This window comes from Barbus barbus, assembly GCF_936440315.1.
Source record: "Barbus barbus genome assembly, chromosome: 26".
Classification (NCBI taxonomy): Eukaryota; Metazoa; Chordata; class Actinopteri; order Cypriniformes; family Cyprinidae; genus Barbus; species Barbus barbus.
The window spans coordinates 8,730,379-8,741,749 of NC_136754.1; the positions used below are offsets into that span (position 1 = coordinate 8,730,379).

Below are 11,371 nucleotides of genomic sequence, written 5' to 3' on the forward strand. Positions count from 1 at the left end.
TATTTTTTTTTTTATCAGTAGCACATTGCTACATTATATGGGGTAAGTTGTCACAATGGGACCTACCATTAAATATCTTTTCAGTGAAATTTAAACATTAAATGAAACCGCAAACATGTAACCTAGAAACATTGTGTTATTAATAATAATGTTAATGATTAATATATATTACTTAAGATGTAGAACATTTGATACACATTTGAGAACTTGCCACTCAAAACATTATAGCTGCTGACTGAGATGCAGACCTTATAACAACTAGCCCCGGTTCTATTCCCTACAGCGCTCGATCACAGAGTTAAAGTGAGGTAATTACATGGAGTAGTATCGCATCCAAGTTTGCAATGATGGATCCAAATACTAGAGGCGGAGAAACCGTTTCCATAGCAGAAAAGAAAAAATAAATTCACAAGTAATCGGATTACGATGCCCGTGTTAAGTGAGGGTTTCTTTCAGATGAAAAGCATTTGTTCGCAGGGGAATTGCATCAACTCATCAGTGGAGTATCTCAAAATGACTGCTGATTACAACGGCTACTGGAAAATGATCTCCAACGAGAACTTTGAAGAGTACCTTAAAGCTCTGGGTGAGTTTTGTGGCTCGTTTACACCATTAAAACCTTAAACCCTCAGGTATTCCTCACTTAGGGGTCAAACAGAGGTCATAACAGACCGAGAACAATAAATGTAAAATTCGTCTTTAAATAAATAAATGTACCATATTTCAGTGTTTTAATATTTTTTCTTGAAAAAATTATATTTTGAGGGTGTACTCGTGTTTATTAAGTTAAGTGAATATTAGGGGGAATAAAAAGAATTATAAGTTTAAAAGGTAATGAAAATGCAATGCGTGGCATCTGCTGAGAGAAATATAATATGTAATACAATGTGTAACCCCTAGATGCTTGTATAGCCCTAGACATATATACACATTAGATTATAAGGGTATTTTCAGAAATAATTACTTTATTAGGTTTTGTATTCTCATACAGACATTATCGGCGACTACTTAATCATGGCTGATTTATAGATTTGACCACGAAGATAACAAGTGTGACCATTTAGCCTTTTCTAAGAACCCCCCCACAAAATAAGTAAATAAAACAAACAGTGGTAATTACAATTAATTGCATGTGATTTATGTGATACTTATTTTCTCAGGTTTTATGTTTATTTATTTATTTATTTTATGTACCTGACCTCCTCTATCACCCTGCATGCATTGTGAAATGTTAAAAATTGATGATGCACTGTCCTTGTGTACATTTAGAAATATAATTTTTAATTAAATAATTTTTATCCACTGTTTATGTGCTGCATAGATGGAACCATATAAAAACTTAAATGATTTCAGTGAAATAAGGCTCTCTATATAGCCTACTATGGTTGTGATGGTAAATTTTAAGGGGAACAGCAGTTTCCTACCTAGTATTTTTGTCTTTTTTTTCATTCTTTTTTTTTACAAGATGTTAGTGTGAAAATATATATTTCCTGTTTAAAATATATATATATTTGCTATTTATATTCAGCAGCAGCAGTCTGCACATGTACCTTTGGTATCATACCATACTGCATGTCTCATCATGGTGTTGAAGTACCATGTTAATTCTACCTGTAGCCATCACTGTACTGGAGTATTGCTGGAGTACTGTTTTAAAAGGGCATCCTGGGCTAAAAAAAAAATCACATTTTCACATAATGCTATAATTTTCTTTTCGAGATGTAAATGTTGCTATTAGAAAGATTGCCACCCTGCTGAAGCCTGATAAAGACATCACTCAAGATGGAGATCACGTCATCATAAAGACTCTCAGCACCTTCAGGAACTACAACATGGACTTTGTGGTGGGTCAGGAGTTTGAGGAAGACCTGAGTGGAGTGGATGACAGGAAATGTATGGTGAGCAAACTTTCAAGGCAAAACACTTTGAGGCTTGAGAGCTTAAAAGCATAGTTTTATATCTTTTTTTTATTTATAAAGTACTACTCAAAAAAGCCATTTATTAAACTGTGCTTTTTGGCTCAGTATGAACTTGTTGGATTCTCCCTCAATGCTTATGATTTGCAAGGACACTAGATGTTTTCTAAAGATTTATTGAGAATTTCTGAGATTTTTCTTACCTTAAAGAAGCATGTTTAAATAAATAGGCTTTCATGGTTTATTATACTTATTTTCACAAAAAGTTTATATCATTCCAGTTGTGATTTCTGTAATAGTTCTCTTATAGGGTTGCCATTTGTATAATTTAATTGCCCTTGAAAATCACTAACTGTGCGTGTCATTTAGAGTTCGCAATCTCAACTAATGAGAAAAGAGGAAAGTGTGAAATGAGAGCAATAATTGGCTCTTTAATCTAATAAGAAGCGTTACTCTGTCTTTTCATTTTCCTCTGGCTTCTCCTGTCATTTGGAGAAACTTGGTATATCTAAGATAATCATCTGTTTTGCATAACCCCTAAAGCCGCCTTTTCACTATCTCTAACAAACAACAGACAGGAAGTCATTTGTTTACGATGGAGAGTATCATGGGAGCTGCATGACGTTCTGATTATATATGCAGATTTTTTTTTTTTGATACAATTGGAACTTCAGATACGTTGCAATGTGTTAACTTGGGGCTAGATTGTATATGACTGCCCAATTGGATATGATGTATTCTAATCCAAAGTATAATCCAAAGGTTTATTTTTAATTTTAGTTTAATTTTTTAGGAATTATTTTATGTGCTTTTGTCATTTTTAGTATTTTTTACATGTATACATTGAGTTGCAGTAAATAAAAACACTTGAAACGCAGCATTCAGTAAAGATGCTGTGACCCGGTTTGCCCTGAACAAAAATCACTCACCCCATTTAGTCCTAACAGTACCCAGCATTGTGTTTTTCATTCCTTCCATTGAAATCTGGCAGAGGAAGAGGCTTTTCCAACATGCTTCTCTTTGTGCATCATGTATTTGCAGTGCAAACACATTTATTGCGGGTCAGATTTAATTGTCTTATTGTGTCGATAAAATATAGATGTGTTCTCCTCTTCCCACTGCTCTTGCAAAACCTGTTCTTCTTCCCTGTGTCTTTACAGTCCTAACTTAACTCTATTTTTGCTGTATACAGTATATGTTAAAATTAAATCTCTGTTATACATTATAGACCACCATCACCTGGGATGGAGATAAACTAGTATGCGTGCAGAAAGGAGAGATCGAGGGGAGGGGCTGGACCCACTGGATTGAGAGAGATGAACTACACTTGGTAGGCCACTTCTCATGCATTTCATTAGTAACGTCCTTGATGGTATTCCCTCCCAGGTATGATTGTTTCGCATAGAGTTGGTATATTTTAGAAATAGCCTAAAGCATTTACAGTACGGCATCTCAGAAACTGTTTGGGCTAGGAGGTACATGGCAGATGGTGGGGGAAGAGCTATTCTCAAATCTCCAAACTTTTAGCCCTGTGATGATTCACCTGAAAAATAGCAACGCTGACAGATTGATTGCTTTAATACATTTGAACTTGGTTTAAATAATTCTAATGGGTGTCAAACACCATCATCATGATTTGATAGGATTTTTAAATGAAGTTGACAGGAATATTGTTGGTGGAGGTAATAACAGCAGATGTTAGGCTTCAGCTGCGCGTTTGATCATGCATAATAAACTGACTGCGTTGCCGTAGCATTACCAAAGAACTGGACACTGCTGACACCAACTGGTTGAAAGTCATATACGTTCTAGTAGTGTTGAAAAAGACCACTGTTAGGGAACATTTCCATGTTAATTATAGCCAAAATAAAACTTCCCCCCCCCCCCCACTTTATTAGTATAGGGCAGTGTAGAAATGACAGGAAGTGAAGTCGGAGTGTGAGAGAGAGAGAGAGGGGTGGGATTGGGAAAGGTCTTCGAGCAGGGATTCGAACTCGGGACGCCCGTAGCGCAACAGAGCTATATGTCAGCGCACTGCCCACAAGGCAATTGCCGTTGACAAAATCTATTCTTAAAAATAAATGTTTTTTTATTGGCACTGATTGTTCCATTAAGAAGCTTCAACATCCATGGGACTTTCCATTGTAGAAAATGTTCATTAGATTATTAAAATGTTTGGGTTTTGGTTTTGTTTTTCCTTATTGTTTTCATACTTGCTGAAGGTAATGACTGAAAAGTAGTTTGACCAATAGTGTGCAGGCATTGTACGTAATTGACCAATCATGGTTCTTGAGAAGGTGGGATCTACAGACAGAAGTCAAAGCAATGAAAATACTTTCACATATGATGTATGAGGAATGTAGAGACAACGTCACTAGGAAAACAAAGCCAAAACCTGATTTAGAAACACCGGCCAGGACATGTCGGGGACAAAAAGGACATATGGTCTACCCTAGAGCTGAGAACTATGCCTTTAAATGTTTTCTTTGTTTGCAGGAGCTGAGAGCTGCTGGGATTGTGAGTAAACAGGTCTTCAAAAAGTCTTAAACCCCTACTGACTGAACACCTGCAAGAGATCCAGAAAAATCCAACACTTTATAGTATATAAACTCACGCCACATCTTCCTACATCTATCCGTCTGTGTGTGCCTTCATCTCTGCTATTGTGAAAACCAGACAAACACCATCTGTGATAGCCTGTCACAATCTATAAATGCTTGTTTGTTCTGATCCTCACAGAGGAACATCTCAAGCGACTTTCCTTCGTAGGTGCGGTGATTGTCATTTAGATGTTATTTACATTAGTGCTAGAGAACACCGGGATAAGCTGCTCTGTAAGTGAACCATCAAACAACAGGTGCGTCAGGATATTGTCTTGGACGCAACAAGAAGTTTCCTCAGATTGGGAGCGTCTGTGTACATAAAAGTAATTAGACTCCAGAGAGGATATGTGGAAGGAAAAATGACGTGACGAGTCTGAGTGCCGCCCAGCTGCTGTCTCTCTGATTGAAGAGCCTGTCAGTCTCTTGGGTTCTGAGCATGGCAGGGTTTTGCTTTCCTTCCCATCATGCCTCTGTGACTGTGCACACAAAAGAATACTTAAATCAGTGAAATAAAGAGAAATGCATTGCGTTCTGCTGTTCATATGCGTCTAAATGTGTTTGTTTGAACTTTCTATCAGCACACTACTTTAATAAAGGCATACCAGCAGGAATGTAAATTAAATATTGCTGCCCTTTTTCATATATACTTTGGAAAATCCAGGTTGGCATGTTCACTTTTCATTATTGCTGATATACGCTTCAACAGTTCTGAAGTATTACATGAATATTAAGAAGTGAACTAAGCAGCACCCATACATCCACTTAACAAGAGAACGAAAGGCACATAATTGGCAGTGTGTTGATAATTATAGAGCACCGTCTAGTAAAATCGGTGCAACTGTTCATTTTCCATATTTGGCCCAGAGTCTATCAACGGCTTCCTGCCAGGTGTTCCTTTCTGTGAAAATACCTCACACTGGCAGCCCACTCAACGTCCACTTCCTTTTTGCCACGCTAATGGTTCCAAAAATATTTTTGGGTCTTTATTTACTTATTAATAGTTTAGCCAAAACTGAAAATTTTCTGAAACTTTACTCACCCTCAGGCCGTCCAATATGTAGATTACATCACTTACGCAACAGTGGATCCTCTGCAGTGAATGGGTGCCGTCAAAATGAGAGTCCAAACAGCATCACAACAATCTTCAAGTAATCCACATGACTCCAGTGCATCAATTAACATTGTGTGAAGCGAAAAGCTGTGTGATTGTAAGAAACTAATTATTTACTAAGATATTTTTGAATTCAAACCACTGTTTACTGCAAAAATACTAAAACGTCCTCTATCCATAATATTGCTTTCTCCATTGAGAAAGGTGTCTTGTTTGAGAAATATTCACAGAGCAAGCACAGTTTACAAGCTAAAACATTTCTAAACAAATATGTTGGTGGATTTTGCTGTGACAACTGAAGTTTATAATTTGGATCCCTTATGATGGTTTTATCAGTTGTTTGGACTCTCATTCTGACGGCACCCATCCACTGCAGGATCCATTGGTAAGCAAGCGATGCAATGCTAAATTTCTCTGAATATGTTCTGATGAAAAACAAGCTCTTGGATGTCCTGAGGATGAGAACATTTTCAGCAAATTAAATTTTTTGGGGGTGAACTGTTCTTTTAAAATAATGGTCTGTGTGTACTCATGCAACTCAAAGGTGGCCATGATCTTCTGGACTAAAATACACAAAAATGAACATGTTTAGAAAAGGTGGATAGGGTCAAATATACAAGCACAGCATTTGAAGAAACATTTGAGCTGGTTAATAAAAGCAAAGCATACACAGGGCATTTTAACAGATAAAATAGCCTTAAAGGACATTACTTAAACAATAATGTCCATAGAAGCTTGCATTGTATTAATAACCTGCTCTATGCATGCGCACCTTGAACTTTTTAACTGACAACAGATTGTGCAAGCAAAATTATACATTTTATATTGTTTCGTAATTATCAACACATCTGAATAAAATGACTTGTGCTTACCCATAATCCCTTGTACCTTCAGAGGAAATGAACCGTTATAGGTCATCTTCATGGGAGGGAGTTTTTCTTTTTCTTTTAACAAGGACACTAAACCTGATGAACTTATCATTACTAATTGTATTTTGTACTTGCAATGTGGAGCTTTATGCAGACTTTCTCCTGCACTGAATCTCCCCAAATGTTCACTGGTGTCAAAGAAACCTCACGCTGTAACTCTAAATGCCAGCTGATTACAACAACTATTGGAAAATGGTCTCAATTTAAAACTAATGAGTACCTGAAAGCTCTTGGTGAGTCAATTACCAGTTCAAAAAGCGGAGAATCTTCTGTAGGCTTAATTAACATTATCATCACACTGCACCATAAAACCTTTGGAACATAATTACATTACTGAGTAGGGCTGCATAATCCTACTAATTATTAATTAAATTACAGAGGAACAGATTTATCATTTTTATAATTGAATTTCACTAAATTTGATGTACACACAGAGACAGAGAGAGTTATATACATGTACATACAGTACATTGTAAACAGTACTGCATTTATGTGTGCAAATATGTCATATTGTCTATTTGTTTTCAAACAATTTCTGAAATGTAAACAGAAAATAATATACACATATGTGAGTTAAGTAATCTCATTTTGATTTTGGCTCCAGTTGGCAGACACAAATGTTGCTATTAGGAAAACTGCCACCGTAATGAAGTCAGCAACAGAGAATGGGGATCACTTCATCAATGAGACACTCAGCATTGACGGCATGACATTGACTTGAGTTCGAGGAGGTGAATAAAAGCGTTTTGACTACCTATTTCTTATATATTTCCATTTAAATATGTAATAACTTATAAGGTTCATATCTTACTATTGCTATGTATAATAGCAATACCAATTGCTATTATAATACCATGCTATGGCAATTGGTAAAGGCATCAAATTATACATTTATTAGGCATATAAGAAGCAAATGACTACATGTCTGCAGTGATACTCTGCATATTCATAATGAAAATACTAATCATCATAATCATGGGCCTTAGGCTTCATCATTGTCAACATTATTGCACTGACACGATTACCAAGATGTGTTAAAAAGATAACAGCAGATGGTTGCTATTATTTACTTTTGTCTCATTTATCTTTTGTTGTAGGATCAGAGCTTCTGGCATAGTAGAAAAGAAGGTCTTAAAGAAATCCTGTACAAGAACCTGTGCCATGAAGGTCTATAAAAATAACAATGATACTGAATACATATCTAGATTGATAAACTGCATTTAGATCCCTATATATCTACCAGCATCGCCAAAACCAAAACTTAGACCTTTTGACCCGTGCTACTACTGGATGTGAACTTTCTGTTGATCAATTCATCAAATTAAGACCTTCATTTCTTGTTCATCTCTAGAATGAAATTATAAAACTAATAACATAATGTAAATGTGATAAAGAAGCTCTGTTACTGCATAAATGACAATCCGCATATGCATACATATGATTTTGTTGTAGGGTATTTTGGAGCTAGAGTCTACCCTACAGTGGAAGGTGGATTAAAACAAAAAAAGTAGGTGTGTAATAAGAAATGTATCTGACTCCTTTCATGAAAGGCAAGGAGAGCACAGACAAGAAGAAAGATGATGAATGTAGTCTGGCTCCTGCATCTCTCATAAACAAGCTTGATGGAAAGGATGTTGGACCCTGTGTATTCTCCCATGTGTACTACAAATGTGCCAGCAAAACGAAAATGAAAATGGGGGGAAAAAAAAGAAGAAATAAAGAAAGATGGAATAAGCCTGTGTAGTGCTGGTGGTTTTCTGTTTGTGTGAATAGTCAAAGTAATAAACATCCAATACCGCCAAGTCTGTTTCTATACATTACATGATTACATTATTACATGAAGCTGTATCATTTAAGAGTTTCATTTATGTTAATATGACGTATGGGCTTGACGTATATTCAGGTAATAGCTAAGTATACTTGAAAACTAGCTGTGGCAAGCAAGGTGGAGGATGTAAGGAAGTATATAAGGAGGAGTGAGAAAAGAGGAAAGACCAGACCTGGAAAATTTTATGTTTTGTGTACAAGTCTGCTGCCACTTATTAAGTTTATTTTAATTTGTGATTATACTACATTTATTATTATTACTTTTCCTAACTTCATTCAAATTTGCATTTCTGCTTTAAAACAGCTGATATGCAGGTCACTTATGTGTTATAGTGGTCTTCTGGGGGCTTTTTAAAACCTGAATCTGATATCTGCAGTTTAAATCCTTTTTATCTTTTATAAATTTCTTATCAATTAGGCCTGTAGCTTTTGAGGATAAGGAGTCAAAGAGAAATCTTTATTATACCTCTCCATGCTTCCAACCATATTATCCATGCATTATGATTCAAGCTGGATGATAAATAAAGTCTATAAATTAGATAATTGAGATTAATTAGTCAAGACGGTGTGAGTAAAGGTCATATGAGCAAAAAGTATTTTCCCTTCTAAAAACATTAGGCTTAAAAAACAAAGATAGATTTCAGCTGTGTTGTGGTTGAATCACAAATTAATACTACTCTCTTCAAGATGCACTGAGAATTTTTTACTTCTAATTGACATGTCAGCTGTGAAATGTCTTTTCAGTTCATTTAATCTAAAAGTTGATGTAGCAGAACGGTGTAAATCCATGTGAATAATGTAACGATTGTCTCCCATCATAACTCTATATGTCCCAATTTCTTGTGATTTGAGCTTTGAGGGTTGGTTATGTGCATGGGTTTTGCACATGGTGGGAGTGTTTTTCCCAATATAGTTGTACTGAGCAGCACATGTGTGATGGTAATGAAGCTTATCCGATTAATAAGGTGGTAAATAAAATGCGGTGCTGACAGCCAGAGAACTGCATGACAGCAGCAAGAGGGCAATCAGGCATCAGCTCTCCTCTAAAAACACATTTTCAGGACACAAAAAAATAGCACCTGCTGATTATACTGGCTACTATACGCTATTATGAACTGCAATCTATATGAATTCTTGCTTAATTTATAAAATCCTTTGTTCTGATGCTTAGTTCAACATTTACTAGATTTGTTCACTGATTCGTTCTTAGTCGATTCTGGAGATCATTATTTTGAATGAACTGAATCACTCACTCACTCGATTCACTGAGTCATCTGAGTCTAGGTTGACTGCCTTCCTTTTGGTCAGTTGGTCAATATATCCTTGTTCACAATGGAGATGATTTGTTCAGTGCTGCTCTGACTTGTTTACTAAAAAAGGTGACTGTTCAGTGAAAGGGGCGTATTCGTTCAGTACATCCAACCGATGAAATGCTGCTTCGCTGGCTGTGCTTGAATGCCATTGGTAGTAGTTACCATTGGATTAGTTAAAATATAACAGCAGCCGCTGGAAATTCTCAAATTAAAGGTAGGGGAGGTGATTTTGGAAGAATAACAAGTTAGCTAAAGCAACATCCCACCCTCCCTGCATAATCACTCTGCAAAGCCACGGCTCCTCCAAAACAAATGAATGCGCTCCATTAGAGCAGAGACTAAAGCCCGGTTCAGACTACATGATTTTAACCCGATTTTGGTGTGGTTTGCTTGACGTAGGGTGTTGTGGAGATTCGTATACGACAATGGGCGTCAGGATGCATATTTCAATCGTTTCATCTCGTGTAGTGTGTCATAGTGGATGACAACCGATGCCAAGCCTGCAATGCTTCACAACGTTAACACAGGAAGTCTAGAATGTTTCTTTTTTTTCATCGTCCACGACGAGTTCTGTCACATCTATGATACAGGCCAATAGGAGCACAGAAGTGCCTTCGTACATGCTTTCAAACATGCCAAAACAAAAGAGAGACAATGGTATCGGGTGGTCCTCAGTTCTCTTTGACAGTCCTCTCTATGCAATCCAGATTTGTGTCCACTGTCAGGTTATCTTTCTTTTCTTTTTTTAGGGAAGTCGTGGCCTAATGGTTAGTCGGACTTGTAATCCGAAGGTTGCGGGTTCGAGTCTCGGGCCGACAGGGATTGTAGGTGTAGGGAGTGAATGTACAGCGCTCTCTCCACCCTCAATACCATGACTGAGGTGCCCTTGAGCAAGGCACCGAACCCCCAACTGCTCCCCGGGTACCGCAGCATAAATGGCCGGGTGTGTGTTCACGGTGTGTGCACTTTAGATGGGTTAAATGCAGAGCACGAATTCCGAGTATGGGTCATCCGCTTTACTGAGGACATTATACAGTATGAAGTGCATAATAATAAAATAATAGCACCTTTCACTCTCGCTGGAATGTGCTGATGACGTATCATGTCTGTGCAAACAATGTGTGCAGGGGTATGCATATACATATTTTAACAGGCATGTAGCCTATCGTAATGTTCGGACCGAACATTTTGATTGGACGGACATTTTATGGTCCTACGCTTTCCACAGATTATATAAATACATATAAATAAATTAAGGCCACTTAACTTAGTGATTACTATCAGGATGTGAAGAGACTTTCAACCAACACAACAAAAAATGTTTTTGAACCATCACCTACCCTGCCTTTAAAGCATAAAAACATGAACATAGACATTACAGTGTTAACCCTGTACTGATTTACAAACAGGTCTGTCAAAACGGGACACTAATTTGATCTTTTTTTCCCTCCAAAATTATTATTACTGTTGCTATCAGAAAGACACTGTTTTGTTAAAACCTGACAAAGATATCACCCAGAATGGAGATAAAGTATCAAGTACTTTCAAGAACTATGGCATGGCCTTTGTGGTTGGATTTTTCAGGAAGACCTGGGTCCAGTAGATGGCAGGAAATGTAAGGTGAGTGTGGCAACATTTTCCCTTCATGCAGTAAATATAATCCAGAATCTAG

At 36.9% G+C, this 11,371-nt stretch overlaps 1 protein-coding gene across 1 annotated transcript; it reads left to right on the forward strand.

The window, feature by feature from the left end:
* Positions 1-513: 513 nt before the first annotated feature.
* Positions 514-4,545, forward strand: rbp1.1 (retinol binding protein 1, cellular, tandem duplicate 1; the record flags this gene model as incomplete). Its single annotated transcript, XM_079380092.1, has 4 exons — positions 514-586; positions 1,720-1,898; positions 3,145-3,246; positions 4,413-4,545. 4 exons carry the CDS (start codon positions 514-516, stop codon positions 4,461-4,463), a joined length of 405 nt encoding a protein of 134 aa, XP_079236218.1. The 3' UTR covers positions 4,464-4,545.
* Positions 4,546-11,371: the final 6,826 nt, after the last annotated feature.